The following is a 27217-nucleotide window of genomic DNA, read 5'->3' on the forward strand; positions in this document are numbered from 1 at the left end:
TCGAGGAAAGAAGCTGAAGCCCAGCAAATCTGTCCAAGCAACAAAACCTTCTAAGTGCCAATGTACAGTTTGAGAAACATATATACAGTTGTCTATCTAATAATACCACTGCTACCAGTCTGTCTCATTGTGTTAAAGCAGGTACTCTTCCTAGAATGGATGGAAAGAAACTGTCCAAAAGCTCGCTTCTTGCTAAATGATGATGATGACGTTTTTGCCAACACAGACAACATGGTTGAGTATCTCCAAGGCCTTAGGGACAATGATGGAAGCAAGCACCTCTTTACCGGACATTTGATACAGTACGTGGGGCCCATTAGATCACCAGGGAGCAAGTACTATGTCCCAGTACAAGTGCAGGATTCAGAGTCTTATCCCCCTTATTGTGGTGATGGAAGCTTCCTCCTGTCATTCCTATTGATGATGTTAACATGGGGATGTGTATAGCAGGAATGTACATTCCCTCGGGAACACTTGATGATTATGATCCCTGTTATTATAAAGAGATTTTACTGGTGCAGAGATTCCTTCGAGCATGCATCTATCTTATGCGGCAAAGAATACACGACCCAGATCTAAAATGTGTTTTGCCAAAGAATTAATTTGAATAGCATTAAGCTCACTGGTGGTGTCAATACCCTGTGATCAATTTACGGCAGCTCTATGACACAGCCTCTTATGTCACTGGTAGAGGTTTAACCTAAACCAGACAACAAAAGACAAATTGACACGGTGAACTTATGTTTGCAACATAAATTTGTGAACGGTCAACGGGTTATATAATTCCTGTGTGCGCTTTTCTAGTCTTCAAGTTCCTCGGGGTCCACATCACTGATGACCTGACCTGGACCCATCACACAGACTCCATCAGGAAGACGGCCAGGCAGCGACTATTCTTCCTCCGCAGGCTGCAGAAATTCCACATGGATGACAGGATTCTCTGCAATTTCTACAGGTGCACCATAGAGAGCATACTGACTGGCTGCATCACCGCCTGGTATGGCAGCTGCACCGCCCTGAGCCGTAAGGCTCTACAGCGGGTGGTGAGGTCTGCCCAGCACATCACCAGGACCGCGCAACCATCCATAGAGGACCCCTACACCCAGCGGTGCAGGAAGAAGAGCAGCCGGATTATTAAAGACCCCTTTCACCCCAGCCATAAACATTTTTGCCTGCGGCAGTCTGGCCGACGGTACCGCAGCATCCGGACCCGCACCACCAGGCTCAGAGACAGTTTCATCCCCCAGGGCATAAGACTTTTAAACTCCACTGAACTGCAATAACTCCACCAAACTAGCACCGTGACATGTTTGCACCATTGTAAAAATTGCACTGTTGTTGTTTTACTTTCTCTTCAGCTGTTTTTATATATATTTAGATATATATACTTTATTTTCTATTTTAATTTTTTATATACTATTTTATACTATTTCAATTTTATTTTTTAGGTTGTAATTACTTGAGCATTGCTAGAAGAGAGCCTGTGTTTCAAGCATTTCACTGCCAGCGACTGCTTCATGTTATTGTTGTGCATTTGATAATACAAATCTTGATGACCACTCTCAAGCGCTCTACAGTGTAATTTTACACACACATTCCCACAGTGCATCTATTAGGAGCACTTTTTTGTTCTATGAGAAGCAATTCAGGGTTCAGCATCTTGCCCAAGGACACTTCGGCATGCAGATGGGGAAGACAAGGGATCAAACTGATAACCGTCAGGTTGGAGGACGACCGCTCTAGCACTCAGCCACCGGAATCATAATGGGGGAGTGATTCATTTGGAGCCTATAGACGTAAAAACACTTAATCGGTTCTGCTTGAGTAAATGTTTGAACGTGAGGCTTAGCCCCCCTCCCACGTCAAACCAAGTTGACTAGATGTGTTTGTCCACTCGTCATCTTAATGTTCCTGCAAACAAAGCTACGTGACTCATGCAGCATCTCTGTATTTACCCTTCATGACATGTTAACACAACTAATCCAACCGATGGTGACGATATGAGCTCAGAATTGACCCACAATGCATGATCCATTGCAGCAATCCACAAAACTCTACTTGAGACGAGTCAAAGAGAAATACAAAGTTTATTTGTTACACGAGAAAACACAGTACGGGGCGACCACGCCGGTATACCATGCAGTCAAGTATTACATATGTGTGCTTGTGTCATGCAGCATGCACTGAACAGAAGAGTCCACAGGAGAACACATGCACCTGTACAACAGTCGGACCTGCCAGTTTGCTCTGCAAAGACCTGAGTCTAACACCAGCTGAGTGTTGTGCTGCCCTCCGGTGGCTGAAGCTGCTCTGACACGGGACTTTCAACCAGGAGAGACGAGCAAAGCAACATTTTGCATTCACGCAAGGAACCAGGTTTTTCCAAAGGGATTAATTGGTACGAATACGTTTTTTTTTTTTTTTTACGTGCAGCTGGACAATGATCAGGATCCTAATTTCAACGAATTCTTTAGGGATACAGCCTTTTCAATGGTTTGTCCCTTCCTGTGTCGGAAATCAGTGGTTTTAGTTCTGGTATTACCTCTGCCAAAGAGGTTCTGTATTTTAGCAGCATTACGAATTTTCTACTGGAAGACACTTGGTGGCAGGATGACGTATGGGTCAGTTAAGGACCCATTCAATTGGTGTGGAACCAGGTCTGATTTTTTTTCTCCAATATTTCCATTAATTTCTCAGAGAATTATTCATGGAGCGTGATGAAAAACATCAAGCGTGTTTAGGGGGCTGGTACCTTTGAGTGACAAAGTGAATTAAAAGTGGATTCATAGGGGAACTGTCGCTCCTTGGCGGAGGTATTGTAGTTTGACTTGCATCTTATTATCTTTCATACACAAGTTCACCTCTGAACTAATGAGATTTCTGAAGACGTGTGCAGATGTGCACATTATGGAAACCACACTATAAACCAGCATACATGTGTAAACATCAGGACCATCACTCTGTTTCTCTGAAATGCCGGATTCTCCCTCGTTCATTTATCCAGGTAAGAGGTTCTTTCTCCTTTCTAAAAGCTGAGACGTTGTCACCTTGGTGCATGTAATGTTGTTGAACAATTCCCAGCTTGGTGTTAAATTCATCTTCGCAGACTTCTTGAAAGAAAGACAAAAACAGATATGCAACTCTCTTGAGTGTCGTCTTCTTCAAAGGGTATTAAAGTGAGCAGTTTCATCATGTACAACCAAAAGGATATAAAAATGTTCGTACAGTACATAGCATGTTTGTTCACTGTAAACAATTCTGTCACGCTGCAAAAAATGACTGAACCATTAGGGGATCTGTCTGTGCTGTTCACTGACACGACAACAGGAGGGGAGTTTTCTTAAGGTGGACGAGGGGGCTTAAGTACCACAGTAACAAAACTGATGCTATAGAAACCGGAGATAAAGTCAGTACAAAATCCAGCAATAGACACTGACATATAAGATAATCAACCTCAAAACTCATTTTTTTATCTTGGGGGACAAATTGAAGCACAACCCTGGCTAGAGTGGATGTGCAACACTAATCCAAACAAGGTGTTCTGTTCAAAAGAGCCCAATCCCTCAGAGCAAACTTCCCCAAAGTCTCGGCGGCACAAGTTATCATCGTTCTCAAGACCTTCAACACGTTAGGAATTATACACAACCTTGTTATCAAAATAAACATTAATATTTGAACAATACAAAGACACAAAACATTTGTTCAATGAAGCCCTGGGTTTGGATTCGGTGTAAATGCATCCCTCTTCAACATTCGGTTACAAAAGTCGTGTCAAACTACATTAGTGCATTTTTCCCCACCTGATGTAAACATCACTACACAGTAAACGAAGTAGGAAAAGGTCGTTTCAGGAAGGGGTGTCTCTCACACGCTTGTGAGGGGAGAACAAGACAAAACGCTAAAGGATGCAACACTTTTCAAAATGTGAAGTCACTATAACACAAGTAAAAAATAAAACAACAGAAAGATATTCCTGTGATTCCCTCCAGGCTCAGAAGACGATGTAAACCTCGATTTGGCTGCTCAGGGTTTGAGACACAGAGTTGGGCCGCATCCGTGTGCACACATGTCAAAAGGTGAGCAGGAAGCAGATGTGGAGGCTGACATCTTCATTCCCCGTGAGACGTTAACAAGACTGGGAGATTTGCAGATGAGAAACTTGGGGAACACAATTGAACTGTTTAAAAAAAAAAAGAAGATATGGCTTAGAGGACGCTGCACAAATATGGCAGACAAAACAGATTGTATTTTAAAGTCACACCTGGGTAATTTGCGTTACCCTGCTCTGACTGGTTTCCACGTTTAACACAAAAGGGAGCTGCCACCATGAGTTCACACTGTGAGGATCGTGATCAAGAAGTCACAGGAAGAACTTTACATTCCCAGAGAAACCCTGGCCACAAAAAGTTCCCTGGTCGTCTTCTGTCAGACCAACTTAACTCGATATTATGGAGTGTGAAAGTGCAAAATGGAAGAATTCCAGTTGTGCGATCTTGAATCATTTTAACTGCGGCTTCATTAAAGCCCAGTAGCTTTTGTGTTAATGCTCGTTCTGAAGGATGTACTGCTATGGAAGGCTGAACTGTACTCTCAGACGGAGAATTATCAGGAAATGATGAGTTTCTCACAGTGTGAACTAAAAGTCATTGTTACGATTATGAAGACTATGATCATACTGTAGCAGATTTACACTACTGGAAGCTGCACGGTTCAGATTAAAAACACAGACTGAACGGGGGAAAAAGGAACCAACACTTCTCGTACCTTTTGGTCCTGCAACAGTTATGCTCAGCTTTATCAAACTACTCTGCGCCATAACTATTGTTTTAAAAAATAGACATTTATAGCAAAAAATCCAGTCAAAAGACATAAAGCCACATTTTATGGATACAAAAACGTTGAGCCTCGGCAACTCAACCAATGAGAGGTTCCCTCATTCCCTGTTACCAATTCATCAAATGTAATAAATACGACCAGAACGTCCTTGATATTTACAAAAGAAAAACTAAAAAAAACAATTCAAGTAAAAACTTTTCCCACTGTCTTTCCATTTGTAAAAGAGTTCAGATTCCAGTTCGTCTGGCTCAGACAAACAACCAACTGGGATTCTTCATTCAGCGATGACACGCGTTACGCTTGAAAGAAGAGAAACGAGCAGCTGAAATGAGAGATAAGTGTTGGGGCGTCACTTTCTCTGATGCCCTTTTTGTTGCGTTTCCTCTCTGCACTCGATCTTCTCTGCTGACGCCCCGATGTGAGAACCACAGGAAGTGGGTTCTGCGTCTTGACTGCAGCTTGACTCGGTCAGAGGACGTCCCACCTGCTGCTGCGGAGATGAAGTGACACTGATCTCGAGCTCTTGCTTCTCTGTGGTTTCCTCGCTGTCTGAACACGCCTCCCACTCGTCCTGCTCCTCGCTCTCTGTGGAGCCCTGCACGGCGATCTGGGGCACCAGCGTAAACCTCCTCACTGGAACTGGAACTGGAACTTCCAGCTCCACCTTCTCACTTGTTTGGGGTCGGGTGGGCACCCATGCCGTCCTGTGCTGCTGCGGCTGCTTAAGTTGTGTTTGGGTTCCTGGTGCTGTGGTGGTCACGCTGGCCGCGGTGCTGGTTTTCTCCTCCGGCTCGTCAAAGCTCACCTCCTGCACTGCTTCCTGCTTCTTGAAGGAGTCTCTGCGCTCTGATAGGTTGAGCTTTCTCATCACAACCAGCTGCTCGGATCGTTCAGAGTCCCTCACCCGCTGGCTCCCCATGTAGCCCATGAGCCTGCTGTGCTCGGCCCCCATGTAGGAGCCTCCACAGGTGCCCTCTGCCTCAGAGTCACACAGCAGATCGGCCTCCCCGTAAAACGGTACTTCCAGTGTGTGCCTGCGTGGGGCGTACGACTTCTTCTCTGTATGATACATCCCTGACAGTTTCTCAGCTGACTGCACCCTCTTCAGCAGCGGGGATCGGGGAGGCTCAGCGCTGCGGGGACGCACAATGTGCCGAACAATGGTGGGTGGTGACAGGGTTTTGCCGTGGTAAGAGTGGAGGCTTTTAGCGAAGCCTGGCAGCGGGGATGGAGAGCGCTGTGGTGAAAGGGGCTGGGTGGAGGATGACGAGTTGCAGGCCAGAGGTGAGGGAGGGATGTTGCTGGTGGACTTGCGGCGGCCCACCTTGGTGTAGCGCTGCGTGCTGAGTTTGGAGCCCAGGCCGTGGAGTGAGCTGGGCCGAATGTGTGCTGCTGGAGAACTGGGAGAGCTGGAGCATGGAGATGTGCTCTGAGGAGAGTTTGTTTCTGGAAAGAAGTGAAGACAGTTTCAATTATGTCCACATCGAGTTGCAAAATATTCTTTCCTGATCCTTCGACTTATCTATGTCAAAGGCGCCCTCAACTTTCCACATCGACAACCCTTAACTCACCAAAGGCCTGATGGTCGGGTGCAGGGCTACGGCACGGTGTGGAAGGGCCGGGGGAGAGGCTGTGCGTCGGGGAGCCTGGAAGACTTTCGCTGGAGGAAACAGAGTGATGGAGACCAGAAGAGAAACTGCGGCTGCTGTGAATCACCGTGCTCTGCTTGGACAGCTTCTTCAAGATGCTTCGTCGCCTTGGAGAGAAGGAAGAGGAAGAGTCAGAGATCTGATCCTGTGTTGTTCATTGAGTTCAGGGGTTATTCTGTGTGTTCTAATGACCCAGTGAAGCATTGAAGATAATGTGAATCCAGTTCATATCCCAGCATCAAAATGCATTTTCACACCGTGTTGGGTAGCTGTTCACAGACGCTATTACTTTGAGTTATAAATTGAGACTTCATGAAAATGTCAAGCCAGTGGCAATAAATCATAATGAATCAAAGTACAGTTGATTTCGATTTGACTTAGCAGTGTGTGACACTAGAGGGAGACAGATGACTGAATTTGGAGTTTTTCTGCTGCCCTGTTGAGTAAACAACAGATGAGTAACACTGCAGTGAGTGAGAGGAAACCAATGCTCAGACTCTCACCTGTCGTAATTGTCTCTCCTCTTGCTCTTCTTGTTGCGACGGGCCATCTTGCCTTTGTGTTTGGTCTTTCGAGCTGGACCGACTTTGATTGACGTGTTCTCAAGCGCTATGGTCTGAAGCGCCACCTTGCTGCCGCTCTGCTCATCACAAAGGAATGGATAAATTGATTAATTAATTTTAATTAAGGACTAAAGATGCAACTTAAACTAAACTTCAAAATGATGGGCGCTGTTGTACCTTCAGTAGCAGTTCTATCATTTCAGGGTGGACCAGGCCTTGGACAGTCTCTCCGTTCACATGTGTGATGAGGTCTCCAGTGCGGAGTCCGGCCTGGTGTGCTGGGCTGGCCTCCTCCACACTCTTTAAAAACAGAAACACAGAGTGGATGGAGAGGGGTTTTCTCAGAGTATTACATAACCACCTTTTTATACTGTTCTCCTCTGCTTTATCTTCATCACAATAAAATAAGACTTCCAACAGATACAACATGTAAAACACACAATGACGAGCTAAGTCGTGTGTTTGTGAGTCAAATCAGTTTTAAATCTTGTGGAGACACCCACCGACACCATGTGATGCACTGTGTAGAAGTCACTGTCGCCCATGTACACGCGGATGGCCTGTAGGGTGAAGCCAAACTTCTTGCCAGAGGTGTGGATGATGATGGGCGGCCTCAGGCTGCCAGGGCTGAGGGAAAAGTCCCGGCTGGGTGATGAGTCACGGGATGAGGGGTTGGAGGACAGGGAGCGAGGGGAGATGGGACTTGGCTGGAGGCCCCCGGGTGAGTCATCTACAACAACAACACAACGGTTTTTGTTAACTTGCTGGCCAAATAAATTTGACATGTAAAAAAAAACAGTAAGAGCAGTTTGTATTCATCTAAATGTAAATAAACATAGTTTACAAACATTTACAAGCTTTTGTCCATGAGATTCTATTTGAAAGCAGCTTTCCAATCTAGGTTTTGATATCTGATAAGTGTTGAGTCAATTCTGATTTGGACTTGGTGATGAAAGCCTTCCGAACCTGTAGTGATGATGAGAGACAGGGCTGAGACGGACGCTGACTTTGGGACCTTCCCTCCACAGGGAAGCCTCTGTCTATCTGGTGTATCCAGCTGGTTACCGAAGCGCCGAGGGCCGACAGGCTCCTTGGGGGATGAGTGTTTGGCCCCGGTGCTGTTACTGCGAATCCTGATCCTCCGAAGGTTGGAGACGACAACCTCGGCTGCAGGTTACACAGATTCAAAGGCAAACATGTGAAAATGCTCTGGTCACGCTTCTAATAGAATCACTGATAAATGTGAACAGACATGCAGGGAAACGGATCATTCTGGGTTTACCTTCGTCATCAGTGGAGAGGGCAAAGCGAGGCATCGTCTCCAGGCTGTGGGTGCTGCTCATCACCAGAGGGCTGGGGCTCCTCTCAGACTGGGAGGAGCTGGAGGAGGCTCGAGGGCGAAGGCTACAAACAGACCAGTTGGACAAGTGATCACACCAACACTGTTTTCAATGACTTGCTGTTTTCACACACATTCGAGGGAGTGATCGATGGACTTGTGAACAATTCATTTCCTACATTTTTCTTAAGGTGTACAACAAGAACACAGAAAATTGGGAATCAAGGCGGGTTATGACGTTTAGGAAGATGTACTGTGTTTTACTTGTGCCCACCTTGCCATACGTTCAGCATGTCTGCGCTCCACACTGCCATCTGCTGGGCCTGGGGAGAGACTGAATCCTCCCATGTCCCTGCGGTCCTCCTTATCCTCACTGTGGCTACGGTCGGAGGAGAAACTTAGGTTCGAAGGTGTCGCCAGATGTTCTGTGCTGCTGTAAACCTGTGATGAAAAACAAGGGAGATGTTTTGAAGAAGAAGGCCCGAGTACTGAAGACCTTGCAGATGATTTTTATGGCATAGTCAGGATATTGGAGGTCTAACATTGGTAATTTGTTACCTTTCAAATATGCCTTGAGTAAACATTATAAATATACATAGAAATAAACCTGCGAGTTTCTTCAGTACATGTTTCTCTAAACCTCCACGTCCCTTATCTTCTACCAGTCCTTACCTTGCTGAAGCGATGTGACCAGGAAGAAAACTGTCTGATTTCCAAGGAAGACTCTTCGTCGTTGGTTTCCTCATCCTCATCAGACGCCAAGTGATGGTAGCGTTCTGATCGAGCTGAAGACAGAAACAAAAAATGAAGCTTGAAATATTTTACAAATAGAGTCTTTAGTGGTTTTATTTATGGTTCATTGTGTGTTTATGTTGTCAATCAGCCGCCGCAGAAAATGCTGCACACTGGCGCTGCTTGTTTTATTTGCACGAGAAATCACTCATTAAGCCTGTAGTCAGGTTGCAGTATTAATTGGAAGACATTATATATCATCTCAACTGTAACCTACTGTCGAAGTAGCTGGTGTCATCCTCTGCTTCCAGCTGAGGGATGAATTCAGCTTTCTGCCGCAGGAGACCATTCCAATCCAGGCCCAGGAAGAAGGGGTGCTGCTTAACTTCTGGAGCTCCACCTGCAAACACAGTTTTCACCGTCAGTTGAACACTGGATCACGATTGGTGATAAACATTGTATTAACTGCCCTCTCATACATCATGTGTTTCTTTTTCCAATTGCTATCAATTCTAAATTGTGCTTTTCTCTAAGTACTTTATAGAGTTTAATATAGGTCTAAATGTATTGAGGAGGGAGTCACTATTTTATCTTCCCACCAGCTACATAAATCTTGCATTGAATTTAGATTTCTGGATAAAACGCCCTCAGCAGTACCGGTTCCGAGTCGGTCTAAGGGACTCTGCCTCAGCAGGCGGGTAATCAGGTCCTGGGCCTCAGAAGGTAAAGCATCTTCTCCATCAGGCCAAATGATGTCATCTGCAAATCACACAAATATAAGTATGTCAGAGGAGCAAAAACCTAGGAGCAGTAATTAACAATAAAAACAGCTTATGCATATGTAAAGGTCTTATCATACTGTTTGCAGCATGTTTGGAAATCTATACAGAATCCAGCTGGCAAGGACACATTTCTTTTAATTTATATGGATTTATTTTAAACATTTTAATAAATAAATAAAACAAATTAATTACATTAGCTAACACTGTAATATCAAGTACATCTGTGATAATACGAACATTTATATTAGAAAAACATAGATCTCAGCTTCTGTTTTCTACGTTTGACATCACATGTCTAGTAACCCTGGTAAATGTTTTCCTCAAGGCTTGTCAACTCATCACTCACCACTGACCACCTGACCGAAAAGTTCCTCGGGCGTGTCTCCAAAGAACGGGACACAGCCGACCAGGAATTCATAGAGGATGACCCCCATCGCCCACCAGTCCACAGGCTTCCCGTAGCCCTGTCTGAGGATCACCTCCGGGGCGATGTACTCTGGAGTGCCACAAACCTGCGAAAAGAAATAAAACCAACACAGGTGAGAGAAAGAAACAACTGCTTCCATCCTCACAGCTGTTAAATCCAATGGTCCTGCATGTATGAAGAGGTTTTGTATTTTTCCTGAAAGTGTCTCACCTGTTTGTCTTCGAACTCTCTTGTGTCCTTCTCCATGTGACCCTCGTACAGGTTGGTGGTCATGTTCATGAGGCCAATTTTAGACAAGCCGAAGTCTGTTAGCTTGATGTGGCCCATGGATGTAATTAATAGGCTTGTGCGTGTAAAAAGAAAAAAGGGAAGTCGATCATAAACATAGGCAGTGATGAAAAAGGGAAACCATACACGTTGAAGACGCAGACGAAGATTTTAACTTGAAAAACAATGAGATTCAAGAGCTTTTGGTGATTTGGTCCAATTCATGAAAAACATGATTTTCACATCAGAATTTACGCCTCGTGTCCTGCCTCCATCATGCACTACTCATTTCACAGACATGTCCCTGATGCAATGAACACATCTGACCACTGTGTTCTTCAGATGTGAAAGACAAACAGACAAATTTACAAAATCTTCCGGATATTTTCGGGGAGTTATTGTCTGACAACGGCATGCTTGTCTAATCACCGATCAGATGTCTATTTAATCATTTAATAATGTTCAGTTGAATAAATTCAAAGAGCTGATACAGAGCTATGCAAGACTCAGTACATGAATAAATCTCAAACAGGAGTGAGGTGATAGTTCTGTGTTCTCACTTGTCAGGTTTGAGATCCCGATGCACAATGCCGTAGTTGTGAAGGTACTCCAGAGCCAGGACCGTTTCAGCAAAGTACATCCTTGTCATTTCTACAGGTAGCGGACCCATGTTCTTCAGTAAGTTGGCACAGTCTCCACCTTTAAGGAGAAAAGCACAAAACCTTAAAACCACAGGGGCTACCCTTGTTTATATTTTCAGAAACATGCTACTCAAAGTTAAGCATTCTTCTTGAGAACTAACTAAATCCTTTGAATGGAAAACTCAACAGCCTCTCTTGACGTTACCTTCTACATACTCCATGACCATGCAGAGATGGCGTCGTGTCTCAAAGGAGCAGAACATGGAGACGACAAAGGGGTTTTCAGCAAAGGTCAGGATGTCCCTCTCCACGAAAGCCTGTTGGATCTGGTTCCTAAGTACCAGGTTCTGACGATTTATCTTCTTCATGGCAAATCGTTGGCGGGTCTCCTTGTGGCGGACCAGAAACACAGCCCTATCAAAATACAACATTACACCCAATATTATTAGAGGATAAAACCATATTCAAATTCACTGTGGATTTGTATTTGGCTCTGCATCACATTGCACACTCACAAATAGCATTCCCCTAAACATGCCTGATTTGTTTAATCAAGACCCATGAGTTATTCTCAGAAAAATCAATGAAAATGTTGGAAACTGTTAGCCTGACGTTGTCATACTCACAATTCTAGTCAGAATGGGAGTCTGATACCGCTCCATTGGGCTGTGATTATGGGGCGTGTTACAACCGAACCAGAAAAAAAAAATGCCTCTTGTCTCAATTGGATAGACCTACAACCAATCAGAGCAACGTAGTATGTGATGTTTGTTAAGCGACTCATTGAGAGTTATTTATTAACGCCGGGTTCACACCGGACGCTGAAGCGACCGTTTCGGCGGCGAGTCTATTTTTTGTGCTCGACGCGGTGTATCGCGCCAGGAAACACACTGAAAAATGATTTTAAACGATATTGATGACATATTTTATACGATATAAATTATCAAATGTGATACTTTGAATTCATTAAATGTCCCCCTCTGCCACAACAGCCACACAAGCAGTGATAAAGATAAAAAGAGAGAGAGGATGGGCAACGTATTCTCCACATAGGCTTGAGTGGAGAATACGTAATTTACCCTCGACACCCGACATTTAACGGAGCAAACAGCGGAGAAGTTCTTCAACATGGATGACAATAAATTAATAATTGAAGTGGAGAAGTACAGTGAGTTGTATGATCCTCGGAACATGCTGTATAAAGACAACACCAAGAAAGACAAATGTTGGGACGCTGTTGCTTAATGTTGGAGCAACAAGTAAGTATATGCTTGAATACTTCTGGATCGACGGGTGATATTATTAGTGCTGCCCGGCGGTTCAGCGTCGCTTCAGCGTCCGGTGTGAACAGCCAAGCGATAGGGATTAGCGCGGTGCTTTGGAGTCGCCTCCACGTTCTGTGTTCCTCTTTCAAAATGAATGCGCTGTCGATGTCTTCTAAAACAGACTCAATGGCAGCATCTACACATCTCAGCTCTCCAGCGGCAGGCATGTTTGTTGAAAACGAATTCAACCCAGGGGCACTTTGATGACTTGTGGTTGATTACGTTACTGTTGATCATCTGTCCATCATCGTATAAAGCTCGCCCTGACAATCTGATTGGTCCGGTCACTTTCGAACCAGACATAATTTCTCCCCAACGGAGCGACTCCAGACCGAACTTCCCGACCTCAAATGTTGTGGGCGGGGCTAAGTTCGTCTGGCATCCAGGCTAGGAAACTGTATCTCACAGTGTTAAAGTCGTTTGAAAAAAACAATCCTGGATCCACACCCAAATAATAGGATTCATCTGAAGGTCATACCCCACACCTTCACAAAAGTTTATAGAAAACCGTTGAGTCATTTTTGCATCAAAAAACGGGATGAAAGGTGGATAGAGGCACAAACACACACACACATTCTCACACAGAGCCCCACCTCCTGGCCACACGTAACAGTTATCCTTTTCCCAAACTAACACAGGTGACAACATAACCCCACTTGGGTGAGGTTATGCATCTTTTGGATGCAGTGCTATGGAAGCTAACACAGTGGCGTGCTCTTCTTACCCATAAGCTCCGTTACTGATGAGTTTGATCGTCTCAAAATCCCTTTCAAGAGGTTTCCTTCGTGTGGGTGTCAGAGTCTGTGGAGCCTTATTCTGAAGAGAGGAAGCACAGACAAGATGCTTAGAAGACAGTTCACAAGTAGACACAGTAGAAACAATCACTCAGAGTATTATAATAAAATCTAAAATCATAAGTCAAAATTCCGGGCTTGTTCAGCAGTCTGCTGCATTAGGTGTAATAGTGGCAAATTTGTAACGTAAATAATAAATACAATTACTTCAGATGTGTCAGCCAGAAGTGGCTCAGAAAGACAAGTTACACATTGCAATACAGTGGTGTATGTGCACAATGTTTTTAGAACAAATTACCTCCACATGAGCATCTGCTTCCACTGACACTGAAGGACTAGCCTCGTACTGTTCCAGCTGCACCATGTCTACAAATAAGAGAGAAACACTGTTTAATATTTCAAGCTGCATTCCCAGTTAAGGACACATTTCCTGAGTCTGAACTGTTAGATCTTTTATTATTCTGTTATAAACGTAAACCAAGTCCAATATGCAGTGAACTGATTGTAGATCTAGTGCAAATTATAAAAGGTTTCAGATGAGCTTGTTTACACAGTGTTGTGAGAGAAAACACAAAACTACTTGGCTTTGTTTCATCTATTAAATCACTTTTCTTTCGTGCTGACTCAAGCTGCCACGTACCAGCAATTTCACAATTATCTCAAGCAAACGATCTATGATTTTCTCATTGCCATGGCAATACTAACAAACTGCTATTCAAGTGTTTAATTACAAGCTGTTAGTGTGTTGATGCCTTTTGATCTAGCTTTACAGCTTTCACAGTGGTGACAGCAGCAACTCATGAAGAATTTTTCTTTTCTGTTTATAAATGATTAAAGTGAGTGACATAGCAACTGAGCCAGAACAATCATGTTTGTGTTCTGTAATTTCCCCTCTCGCTTCTACACTGCAGCACCGAGTCAGTTTTTCCTCTGTATCAAAATTACTAAGTATTCAAATTAGCAGCTTGGTAAAAATAAGAAACAGGCAAATAAATTAATTGATGATCATCATACAAAATAGGCTTTTCATGCGGGAAAAGCCTATTGGCCTAAGAGTTTAGAACTTTCAACATAAATGACTGAAACAGATACACCAACTGTTTTTCATTTGTACGATTGTCATTGTATAAAATAAAACTTGTTAACAACATATATACAACAATATTAACATTATACAGGAGTTTTTGATTAGTGTCAATAAAAACAGACTCATGCTAAAATCCGGGGCATGTCCTGTCAAAGGAAAAAACAAAACAAAAGAGGGCGGGGCTTATATCACAGTTCATCAGAGGAAACGGGTGTGAACTGAAACCAGGGGAAGCCTGAGGCAGGTCCCGGAGGTTTTTTTAAACATGTCTGTATGTAATGGGCTGTCTTCTGGTCCTGGACCCTGAAGCTGCACCACCGCTGCTGCACAGAGAGCTGTTCACCTGTTTATTCAAAGTTTTGCATATGTAAGTCACATATAAAGCTTTACTTCATGAGTCCTTTACCTTCTAAAGGGCCCCTGGTCAGACCGAGCTGGCTGATGATGTACCGCGGGATGTCCGTCTTGATTCCCTGGCCGACCTTAGCGTGGCCCTCTGCTGCCTCGAGTAAGTGGTAAAACTCTTCTGGATCAAACTCCTGTCAACAGCATCCAAACCCGTTAATTTGAAGCCAATATCCCAATGGACTGAAACTCAAAGCAGGTAACAGCGAAGAGAAGTGTGTCATCTCTACCAGTGGTAGAGGTCAAAGGCAGATGTAGTCTTAAACACGTTCAGCATGTCAGCATTTCAACACTATTCACTTTTGATTTTCAACAAGCATTTATCCCATTAGCTGGATGACCTATAATTATCTTAATTGTTGAAATCAGGGTTGATGATTTAAAGCTTATGTCAAATCATAAACGGCAGACAGTTAGGGTTAGGGTTAATAGATTCAAGGCCTTCTGATCATGTGGATCTCTTGGCCTTAGTTTACAGAGGTGTCTGCAGGTTAGCCTTATTTAACCACAGCAATACAATAACATTTAAAATCTTAACAATTTGTTGTCACTGTAGGAAATAAAAATACTTCACTGACAACTGTTTTGATAACTTCTCTACTGACAGGTAAGCAAAGTGAAAGATTAATAATATTTTCCTCCCTCATCAGATACATTTTCTGGTGATTTACATTAATGTATTTTCTATGAAATATTAAAAGGTCAGAATCTCAACCTAACAACTGACTTCAACCTATTTCAATCAAAGAAATCTGATTTTCAATCAGAACGTGATTTTCTTTTGCTGGGCTTACCAAACACTCGAGGAGGCGAGCTGGCCGGGAGATTATGATGAGGATCTTCCTCACCAGATGGATGATGACAGATACCTCCTCGCTTTCAGAGCGCTCGTAAGCCTGGAAAACAGCAGGGGAGCGGAAAACAACAAGTTAGGTTTTAGTGTTTGCAGTAGGGCAGTACTCTCAACCATGAAGATCATCACAAAGTAGCCTGAGAGGCTAAACTTTAAAACTTTAACATTAGAAAAGAACAAGCAAATAGGAATAAGTGTTAAATATTGGGGAAAAAAATGTAAGACACTGCGCTGTGTATTTGTTGTTGCATGGGAGTATATTCAAGCTAAATTCTAAAAATAATATATTTATTTATTTTCTTTTTATTTGTTTATTGTTTTTTCTATTTTTGGTTTCTTTAGTATGCAGTAGTCTCTACATCCAAATTTTGAAATCATTTTTAATATCTAATGTTGTGTCAAACACCTGTAAAGCACTTTGAATTACATTTGATTTGAGTGAGAGGTGCTCAAGAAAGTAAAAAAGATAGTACAAATATTCCAGTAGCAGCACTGCTTAGTACTAAAATTGGAAATGCTAATATATGAATACAGTGTGTTCAAAGCAGATGGGTATGTCACAGAGAAATATGAAAACAGACGCAGTCTAAAAGAACCGCGTCAGAGACTTAATTACGTTATAGGAGGAGGAAGTATTAGAATAATCACTGGGTGGGTGTGAATAGTCTGAATGAGTCATCTGTGGTCTTTCTTCTAGACGGCTGGAGCGACAGTTTGTGTAACAGTGGCTCCATGGAGTACTATACATTTCTTTCATTTGCATGTGGAGTCTAGACCATGACAAGACTGATACTGTTGTCTGTTACATCAGGCTAAAACCAGCAGCCAGGTAGCCTAGCTTAGCAAAACATCTCGGTACATGGGGAAACAGGAAGCCTAGATACCGAGATCCTAAAAAAACAATCTATCAAGCTATCTGTAAACACAGTCATTCCCAACCTGTGCAAGTTAATGTGGCTCATCTTCTTTCCCTCTGGTCCCATCCCAAACCATGATCTACTGTGAATATTACAATGTGGCTTTTAGACAGTCACAAGTGTCCTGTTGATCTTTTACAAACAGAATCCTCACATGCTCACTTAGTGTCAGCTCAGTGGGGATATGAGCGTCACACAGAAGTGTAAAACAGTGTTAAATATCTTCTAAGTGCTCTTATCTCGTGTTTTCCCTTGCGATTGTTTTTAGTTCCTTGATGGTGTCAGTGAGCTGCCAGATGCAATCAGAGCAGGGATGTCCCTCTCCAGCTACTGTATGTTCTTATTCAGGGGCCACGTACTGAGAGCTTCAAAGAATGTTGCAGCTGAACTAGAACACAGCTTTTATGTTAAATAACATCTTGCAGACTCAACTCTTCCTAGCACAATAACACCATGACTGGCACTTTGTGGTGCATTTCTTTACCTGATATCATACACTTTGTCCTATTGAACAGATTTAGCACTTATTACTATCTTCAATGGTCTCCTAGTTCAGTGTTGTCCTTCAGTTGTGCCTTCCTTTTGATGAAAGCCTCCGCCAAGTGAGTACATGTAATGTAAGATATGATTTCCATCTGACCATTTAACTAGGTGGAAGCTCCTAAAACTTATTTTTGTGTTCACAGTTTATGGGAAGAACAAGAAGTAACATTTCTCCTCGTTATGACAAAGGTAAAGGTCAAACTGTAGCGATTTGACACAGCTCCCTTCACCTAGGGCTTTAGATTTCTAACATTGCAGATCATTAAGATTTGCATGAAAAACATGCACAAGGAAAGACGCACTGCAAAAGCAATATGTCTGCTTAAAAACAAAGGTAATTTATACCATTTCATGCATTAATGCACTTCATTACTCAAACTCATTTTATTAATAAAGGGGCATTAGTGCACAAATTGAGAGTGAGTGTGTTTGTTCATGTGTGGCAGTATTTGTTCCACTGTATGGGAACAGACTTATCAGTTCAGCTGGAGGTACAGCGAGTCGGCCGGGCCTTCTGTCTGACAGCATGCACAGGACCAGAGGGGGAGGTTGCTATAGAAACTAACATTTTATCACAACACAGATGAGACCTACGACAAAAGTGCCCCTCGACTTCACTGTCATTTTCCACCACAAAATCTATCGAGTGTGCCTCTGGCTATCAGACGGTTATTGAGTTTCATGGCTGACTGCACATTCCTGCCTCCATCAATCAATCCCTTTTTATAACTTCATCTCATCAGATTGACAAGTTGAAGTTCACTAGCAGATGGTGGCTAAAGAGGCCCAATGTGATTCTATTAGATTTATATTAAATACTTTTTTTGGAGCTATAAAGATCATTTTGACCCACAAAATCCCCCCATGGGTCCAAATCATCTGGCTGTCTGCCCACCTCATGGAGCAGCTTCTCCAGATTCTCCTGCAGCTCAGCGAAGTAGCGGGAGGTAACCAGGCCTTTCTGGGCCTTATCCAGGCAGTCTCTGACCAGCTCCACCAACTGGTGCTGGATGAATCCCAGCACCCCGTCAGCCAGCGGGAGAGAGCTGTCTGGAGAACAGTGGGTGACGATCTCCAGTAAACGCTCCTCCATCTGGGCTGTGGCCTGCAGGGGGGGTAAGTAAAAAAAAAAGGCATTTAGAGGAGCGGTAAGGATTTTCACTCTTCACAGAACCAAATGTCCATAATGTTTGTTTTTTGCCACCTGCTGAGATGTTTGCCATTCAGTAATCTGTTATGAACTTATAAAATAATTTTATACTTTTCAAGATGTTCCTGATTAAACTATATGTATGGCTTTCAGGTGGTTTAACAACAAACGGATCGAAAAGAATGACTTCAATTCAAATACCAATTCACAGATATGAAGTACGTACCTTTGGAAAACGTTCTTTGTAAACATGGTTCATCATGACTATCTCATTGTCGAAAGAAACACTTGATCGCCCGGGGCTGCAACGGAAACAAAACAAGCTTTTAGTATTTTCTAATTGGTCAACAAATGTTTTATGACAGTTATCAATACTCAATCCAATTCAACTCTCCTCTCAGCCATTACGTTGGGATACAGTGTGACTGTGGTTATGTCACGGTTATCAAGAAATGAGAAACAATCGATTCCGTTGAGTCAGGCCGAACATGCACACATCAACGATCCACTCGCGGTTTGGGTTTGACTGAAAGTCAATACCTTTTTGAGATCGGTCATCTATACTTGCAGCGTTAATCTCAACTCACCAAAAGCAATATTGTGAGTCATCATTTGATTTCAGTGGCTCTTCAGCTGCTAAAGCTGCGATCAGGATGGATTTCACTGTCATGTTTTGATGTTTCTCTGCAGACTGCGTACGTTTCTTCTGGTCGAAATGTGTGATTCACAAACATCACTCAATTAGTCATTTACTGCAACACCAGCAGTATTTAGACGACAGAGATGAGTGTATTTTTACAGAAAAATATAAGCTTCAAAGGGAACAGATGGAGGGAAAACCTATCGCATGAAAACAGGCTCCCTAAGCCATTTTTTGTCATGAAAAGAGGCCTCTGTTAGACTGGATGGCTGCAGCCCAACACACACTGATGCAGCTCACCGTGGCTCTCTGCATCAAGCGCCCCCCACACCCCCTTTGCCGCCACCACCACCCTCGACTCCAGTTCAGCAGCTAGATCCCTGAGGCGCTGTTAGCTAGCACGCCTACGCACGGCACACCATGGTGCCAGAACACAGAGCTCTTCAGCATCGCACAAACAGTGCAGAGCCAACAGACAAAAGTTGTCAAATCCAAACAGCTCTGGAGTCAGAGCTCCACCTGCCAGCCAAAAGGCGTGTGTAATCAATGAGAGGCGCTTCAGACGCCAAACGCATCGATGTACAGGCATCTTGACAAGAGACAGTCTACCAGTACATTATGTCACCAAGGACCTCATGAACAGTGCAATGCACTCGCTGTCAAAATCTGAAATGTTGTTTTTTTTCAACGAAGAGGGAGTTAATCCCTTAGGAAGGATTACTGAATTTTAATCTGTATGCTGATTTCACTAGATTGCAAAACACATTTTCAGAGTCCGGTCAGAACTGGTTGTAAAACGTGTGGTTTGAGAAGAGTAATCTTATCTCACAGAGGATCTACAGGGGAAAAACAAGACACTACAATTCAGTGTCACAGCTGATAGGGCTATGTGAATATGAATATGATGCACTTCACTTTTAAAAGAAAAACTGCCAAAGGGTAGAGACTGAGAGTAGGTGAATAAATTTAGTCTTGGTGACATCCTCATCATGGATATCAATATCTCAGCTTTCAACCCAATGGGTCACAATACATTTTAAATTATTAAGATTTAGATTTTTACTAAAGCAATGTGCACCATTATAGAAGAAAACAATCCATTTGTCAATAAAACACATTTAGAGCAATTGTGAATTCAGGATCAGGTACCTGAGGCTCCGAGACCGAGGTCGCATGACAGTCGAGGGCCTCACATCCTCGTCGGTCATGCTGTCCGTGCTGCGGAAGTGTTTGAAAAGGAAGTGCAGCTCATCTTGTGTCGGCTGGTACGGCAGCTGGTGAAGACGCTCCTGGGAGGACGAGGACGACTGCGGACACAAAGATGGATTCATCAGTCGAGAGCATTTATTTGTTTCTACATTGGCCAAATGTCAAGGTGAATTCTGAAAGGTATGAAATAAAAACACCACAAATCAATGTTTGGACAATTAATTCATAACTGAGTGGAAGCACCACACTATCATATGCACCCCCTGAATGAGAGGTACAGGGGGAGGGATGGTGAAGAGACTATGGATTTTTGAAAGCCCACTAGGATTTAACCTGGATGCCCGATGGCTAAAATCCCTCACAGTCGGCTGTGAGGGATTTCCGGATAGTGCACTCACTGTCAGAGTTATTAAAATGTGTCTGACTTAATGTTAGACATTTGCATCTCTCCTCTTTCTTTTTACTTATTTCTACCCCTCTCTCAATGGCCAGAAGTTGCCATGTGTCTCCACCTCCTGCATCCATCATCTAAAGTTAAAAGCCGATTTGTACAAGCTTTGATACACCAAGACTCAAACATCTTTGCAGAGAAAGAAAACAGAATGACACATTTTGGTGTGACACGTGTTCAAAACACCAGCAGAGCTCATCCAGGCTCTGCTGCCAAAATGGACTACTTGGCTAAATTAAGCCAAAGATTTAAGAGGTGCTTAAAACGTAGAATTTTGTGTTGGTCAAACTCAAGATTACAGACCTAGTCAACGGCGCAACTTCCTTTTGCAAGACATAACTGCTACTTGTCAGTCGTGAGTTTTCAGTAGCATTGCTCAGTTAACGAGAAAGCGAACCTGTTCAAACAAGTTAGACAACCCTGAAATTAAAACCGGGCAGACAAAAGTCCCCAAAGAGCCAAAGCAATGAAGTTGTGTCCAGATCCTTTACTGTGAGTTAGCTTCAATGCCTCTCAAATCAGGAAGCTCTACGACTAAACCCTTAATTTTTTACATAATTACAGCATTGCACCATATAACATGGTTTATGAGGGCAGCTGCAGAGAAGCTATTGTGATTTTATTGCGGTATGAATCTAGAATACTGAAGAGAACTTAACACTTCTCCAATAATCATCCGTGTTTATTTAGGTGATGATGTTAACAGTGATAAAGCCCACAGAGGCTTCATCATTTACATAAAGAAATTATTTTTCATTGTCTACTGCAGCAGTAAGATAGGTCTTTTTCACACTGTTTACGTTGCTGTTTAATTTTGCAGCCCATGCGTCCCGGACATAGGACGGCCAGAGGGACAGAGGGACAGCATCTGTGAAGTCTCATTTAATGACTCAGTGTAAAGAGGCCAGGGAGAGCCATTGAAGAGTGCTATTGTCCCCACTGACCTCTGGGTCTACCCAATAAACTTCCTTATAATAGCGGCACATGTTAGACTTTCACCACCGACTCAACACATCCCCAACCCCCAACGCACACACACACACAGCTCATTTCAACGTTGTGGACTTAGGTCATTTGTAAACTGTTATAATTACAGTTTTATTCTAAATAAGGATGTTGCTTACTTACTTAGTATACTTAGACATTTCCCCTCTTAAAATACGTCACAGCATTTTGATGTGAAAAGCTGCGTGGAGTCAAATTTCCTGCGCCTTCCGACAACAATGCTGGTCAGTGGCCCGGTCCGCCACAGACACCAATTTGGATAACAGCAACTAAGCCAAGAATGCAGGTGATCGCTGTAGATTCTATAAATAATTGATGTTACTTAAATGTTGATTGGAATACGTGTGTATCTGGTACAATTAAATAGCACAGCTGTGGGAGATTTATTGTTCCAACTATGAATTGAAGGCCAAGGGTGAAAGATATAAAGCCTTTGAGCTCATTTATTAAATACAAAATCTAGTTAATTTTGGAGAATGACCTCTCCGACAGTGACAAGATGTGTCTCTCTGTGGGACTTGTTGGGACTGCAGGAAGATTCGTTGGACAGTGAAGTTCCAGAGTGGTGGTTCTTGACTCACAAACTATCTATGACTCAATGGCAGCATGTAGTGAGCACACAGCCCATTTTAAATTAGACCTGTCAACAGTTAATTAGCTACAGCTGATACAATGAACCGTCGGTTATTTTAAGCTCAGACAGCGACGCTCAGCAGCAGCAGGTAGAAACAAGAAGCTGCAGCTGTGCTTTCTATACTCGATTGCTACTGGCTGGTGGAATTTTGGGGATAAAGATGATCAGCATCAGAGCTCAGTTAACTTGTACATGCCATCACCAAATTCTCACAATTTAGTAACATCACCCAACTTTACTGGGTATCTCTCTACCATCTCCTATTTGGATCATCATACAACCGAGGAACCCAAAAAAGCAAACAAACAAACAAACACACAACCATGCACACAAACGAGCAACCAACCAACCTCACAAACAAGTTAACAAACAATCAACCAAGCCACTAGCCAACGATTAAATGCCATCTAGACCTTCTCTACGTGAAAAGTGTCCTGAGATAACTCCAGTTATGATCTGGTAAAATATAAACATATTTGTAAAGACCAACTTCTTAAAAAAAAGAAAAAAGTTTCAGCACATTGTTAATCTGACAAACGTGTGATGTTGTGATGCCTTGGTCAAGCCTCATGAAAAAAGTCACTCCCGTCCCACGCACATCAACATGCATTGCATACACACATACTGTGAGTATTACATCTCACACAGTTCCACACACTTGGGAGAATGACTCATTCAAGCAGATGATGGAGGAAAACAATTAGTGGTTTGTCATCTCGGTCTCGGCATTTGCTGTCCCAGTTTGCATAAACCAATGTGCTGTTTGGGCTGCGTGAGGTGTTAAAATTTCCTGGCCGCCACGTCTCGACTGGTGAGGAGGGGGCAGTGTCGTGGGTTTTCTTTGGGGGGGGGGGGGGGGGGACTTACCGAGACTGTTGAGCTCGGCGGATTGGTTCCATAGCCAGACGAGGGAAGGGATGCCAGAGACCATCTCCGGCCCTCAGCTCTGAGAAAAACAGACATGTGAGTTACATAAGCCTCGGCAAAGTAGGCATTAGATAGCATTTCATACGTGAAAGTCCTTACATAACAGATGACGTAGGAGAGCCGTGACTACAAGACTGTGACATGAATGACTGGTTTTCCTCCCTTAATCATATACTAGAGTTCTGTGAGTAATTATATTCATAGCAGCTCATTAGCATTAGGCTTTATGCGGTCCTTCAGAATATCTATAACGAGTGATTCTTATAAGTATAATTTTCATTTTGAAAACCAATATAAATGCAAATACAGGATTGCAGTATTAAAAAGACAAACTTGAAACGACAAAACAAATGGAGCAAGAATATGAAAGAAACTACCTGTCAGCACGAGCCAAGTGACTGAGACCATGACAGCAACAGAGAGAAAGAGAAACCGGCTTTAGTGAGTTTTGTGAATCTTGCACAAGTGACCCTGTGACCCCTGGCATTCAGATGAGGGATTAGTCCTGACAATGTTGCCTTCCTTGCCAGTTTTCATCTGTTCAGATACTAGGGAGGCGACCTACCTAAATTAATTTGAGGCCAGCGTTTACATAAGAAAAACAAATCTGCACTTTAAGGCATAGCTAAGATTTTGGTGTTATTGTTCCATTCGACCATTTGTCTGCATTCAAATTTTAACACAATCAATGAAACTTAACGGTTGAGTGAATGCTTCTACAAAATTACATGTATTTACAGTGATAGTTCGAGTTAAGAGGCTCATACAGGCTCTAATATTCCTTTATTGAAGGAGACATACTTTGCAGGGTTTAATTTCCTCTAGTTTGTTTATATTAGGTTTGAGCTTTGAGTCTATTATTGCAGCACAACCACGGATGGGTGCTTCATCACTTTCCCCTGTATAATATATGGTCATGTTAATAGTTTATGTGTGCAGAATTAGATCTTGATTCGTTATAACATTAGACGAAGGCCATTTAATGTTTTGTCCTAGAACTAGAAAATGCAAATCCAAAATATTGAAGGAACAAAAGTTTAATGAATATATTAACTTTAATGTTGACAGTAAGCTACAGTGATGCTAGCACAAAGTTACTGAGAGTAGGTGTCATATTACGGTCTGGTCTGCATTGTGTTTAAGGATCAAGCATCTGAGCTGCTCATGAGTTTTTAAGGACTGTTCCTGGGTGTCTTTAAGGTGCCGCCTCACTTGTAGGCTGAAAGATGTGGGAGTAGGTTTCGGGGGTACCATCTACCTATCTGCCTGATCCTGCTGAGGAGGAGTCGGCTGTAAGGAGACCTGGCGGGGGAGGTGTGTGTATGTGCCTGTGCTTCCATGAATGCTCGAGGCTGAATCAGCCTCAGACACCTCGCTGCTGTTTCCCTACAGTTTGCTGTCTGTCTGCCTCTGTCCCAGCAAACACAACCAATCTCACAGTAAACCCTCAGATCATTAAATGTTGTTTAGGGGATCATTTGGCTTTTTGTAGCGTTAAATTAAAAAGGGTCCAGGGAATGTAAACAACAGTCACACACAGACTGTAGTTCCTGATATAGCAAATCGTGGTATCAGAAATTAGATTTGATTAAGCAAATCCCAAAATGTTATATTTACATAGCAGCCTGCTCAGAGATGCCAGACAAATAAACAAATATAGAGTATATAAAATTTCTTCCAGTTCATATTTTCACTCTGTGTTCTCCTGCAGTGCAGTAAATACGTGCTGCTAATGGCTGAGAACTGTATTTGTTTATGTGTATTTGTTTGTGTATAATTTAAAAGGGAAATGGAACCTAATTATAAAGAAATCAGAGGGACTATAATTTAACTCCATAAAGTCATTGGTAATGTAGTGTAACTTGTAGAGTAACTTGTGTACAGTCAGTCTACAGGTAAACTGAACTGAACTGTAAAAGTTGTCTGCATTCAACTCAACATAAATGGAAAATAAAGTATCCAATATTCTTTGAATAATCAATGAATGTTTAATTGGCTTTAAAGCAAACTTTTAGGTGTAGTTGGTACCAAATTATTCCAAATTAAATTATAAGGAAATTGCAGACTAAAACAAACACTATCATTTTATTAAAAGTCCAAAACGAATTCTCGCCGGCATTTATTTTGACCAAATTTAACTGTTAGTTGTGACAAAAAACCAAGGGGCAATGATTTGTAAGTGCAGTGTTGACGTACCTTCTGGCAAATGGAAAGTTGAGGCAGGCGCTGGTCGACACATTTCGGGGGCTGTCTAGCGGGCTGCTTGCAGCTTAAAGAGGAAAGACAAAGTTACTCCCAGCACTATTTGCGACTGTCATAATAAACTCCTGAAAATAGAACAGAGACAATCATATTGTTGCATTTCCATGTGGAACATTTTCAGAAAAAAGAATGACATCATTTCTATGCAGGAAAACGCAATCACTGCAGCATTAACCAGCACCTAAGAAGGGTTCAGTATATCATCTTGGTATTACATTTTCCAAATACTACAGCACCTTCCTATGAATATTCTTCATTACGAAAAAAACTTTACACGGTTTGGTCTCATCAGAGTCCGGGTACCCTGATCTGTTTACACCCGCGTGGTGGAGCACCTAATTAGAGCCTTATACCCTCTCTGTGATTAGATGATCCTCGGGTTTGATTGAGTCCACATACTGCTGGAGAGCCAAACTTTTTTCATAGAGTGCAGCTGCCTCGTGGCATTAAGAGGCTCACGTTGTTTGTTATTGTTGAATCACAAAGCAGGAGGATGCCACCAATTTAGAAATGTACCCTCCTTCAGTTAACAACACATTGCTGTACTTTCTAATGGGTTCTGATGGGTGATGATATTTTACTGAAGATGAACCTTGGCCTCATGTCAAAACTGATTTGAGGTCATTTAGAATCCCTGTTTACTGCTCATAATTTTTAAGACATACAAATATGGACCCTTATCATGATTCTTCTTATTGTCGTGTTTGATGGAAGAAGTGACCTGTTATTAACAAAACCTTCATTTTGCAGTATTAAGATATTTTCCCAATAGTGACAATGTGAAATGTTCTTCAGTGAGTTGATAAGACACTGGATCATGTTATGCAGATGACTTTTCATTCCCCCTTTGTCAGATAAACAGTTAACACCCTACAGTTCTGATTTGAATTGACATGGTCTTCATTACTGCTAACTCCAAACCGAGTGTGTCATATTTCAAACAGTCTCCTATTTCCTCCAGGTCATCCATACATGTCTGGAGGTTCTGCAGAGAGTCAACCACATACTGTGGTGTGGTGCTGCTCAGAACAGGTGTCTTCAACTAGCTTGATCTTGCATTAGTGAAACACTAATGTTTTCTCTATCAACAGCCTCAATCTAACATGGTGAAACGATTTTCATACCCCAGGCCAATAAATTGTTGGATGACACTATAATGCAGGTAAAGTTGAGCCGATGCCAATACTAACATGCTTTTCTCCTCACATTACATGTCATTTAGCTGACACTTTTGTCCAAAGTTTTGTCCGACTTACATTTTTAGTTCACTGAACATTTATGAGGGGTATCTTTGCCAAAGACACTTAGGCATGCAGATGGGAAAGAGTGGGATTCAAAGCAGTAACCCTCTTGTTGCAGAACACCCGCTCTATCCCCTAGGCCAGGCTCTCCCCATGTTTTTTGCAATGGTTCTCCTGTTGGAACACGTTGTGAATAAAAAGGTAACAACACACATAAGTGGTTCTTACCGGTGTGGAGAGAGAGTGGAGAAAGTGGCCGGGACAGCGTGGGCGATGGCGTCCCGACACCGAGGTTCTTCCTGTTGCTGCTGCGACAGCTGGAGCGGAGAAAAGAGAGTAGGAAAAAAATTGGCTTAAAGCCTAAACACACACATCTGCATCTCTCATCAACATTTGGTTTAAAATGTCTCTCTGGGGCTTTGTATACCGAGTGACTGTCATGAGACTGTGGACCAGTTAATTCAGCTGCAACTGTCCGTCAGTGGAATTTTACCATTAGGAAGCAGTAATTAGAAAATAAGCTGGTTTTCTGACAGTG

General features: G+C 42.7%; 1 protein-coding gene across 2 annotated transcripts in view; it reads right to left on the reverse strand.

Annotated features, from left to right (window-relative positions):
- Positions 1 to 2068: 2068 nt before the first annotated feature.
- The window catches only part of mast3b (microtubule associated serine/threonine kinase 3b), a 36794-nt gene continuing 11645 nt past the window's right edge, over positions 2069 to 27217 (reverse strand). The window contains exons 3-28 of one of the 2 annotated variants that reach the window (XM_062395785.1): positions 26908 to 26996; positions 25373 to 25445; positions 23554 to 23574; positions 23117 to 23195; positions 20100 to 20257; positions 18537 to 18612; positions 18056 to 18265; positions 15642 to 15743; positions 14849 to 14981; positions 13654 to 13721; positions 13286 to 13377; positions 11442 to 11650; positions 11156 to 11294; positions 10539 to 10671; positions 10248 to 10413; positions 9777 to 9878; positions 9397 to 9519; positions 9060 to 9172; positions 8662 to 8828; positions 8331 to 8452; positions 8015 to 8215; positions 7552 to 7778; positions 7226 to 7348; positions 6989 to 7125; positions 6408 to 6592; positions 2069 to 6282 (exon numbers count right to left, since the gene is read on the reverse strand). In XM_062395785.1, the coding sequence (XP_062251769.1) occupies positions 5186 to 6282; positions 6408 to 6592; positions 6989 to 7125; positions 7226 to 7348; positions 7552 to 7778; positions 8015 to 8215; positions 8331 to 8452; positions 8662 to 8828; positions 9060 to 9172; positions 9397 to 9519; positions 9777 to 9878; positions 10248 to 10413; positions 10539 to 10671; positions 11156 to 11294; positions 11442 to 11650; positions 13286 to 13377; positions 13654 to 13721; positions 14849 to 14981; positions 15642 to 15743; positions 18056 to 18265; positions 18537 to 18612; positions 20100 to 20257; positions 23117 to 23195; positions 23554 to 23574; positions 25373 to 25445; positions 26908 to 26996 (4345 nt within the window). In that variant the 3' untranslated portion in view covers positions 2069 to 5185. The remainder of the gene's footprint in view (positions 6283 to 6407; positions 6593 to 6988; positions 7126 to 7225; positions 7349 to 7551; positions 7779 to 8014; positions 8216 to 8330; positions 8453 to 8661; positions 8829 to 9059; positions 9173 to 9396; positions 9520 to 9776; positions 9879 to 10247; positions 10414 to 10538; positions 10672 to 11155; positions 11295 to 11441; positions 11651 to 13285; positions 13378 to 13653; positions 13722 to 14848; positions 14982 to 15641; positions 15744 to 18055; positions 18266 to 18536; positions 18613 to 20099; positions 20258 to 23116; positions 23196 to 23553; positions 23575 to 25372; positions 25446 to 26907; positions 26997 to 27217) is intronic. The other variant, XM_062395786.1, reaches the window with a different exon arrangement.

Source organism: Platichthys flesus, chromosome 9 (genome assembly GCF_949316205.1).
Source record: "Platichthys flesus chromosome 9, fPlaFle2.1, whole genome shotgun sequence".
NCBI classification, from domain to species: Eukaryota; Metazoa; Chordata; class Actinopteri; order Pleuronectiformes; family Pleuronectidae; genus Platichthys; species Platichthys flesus.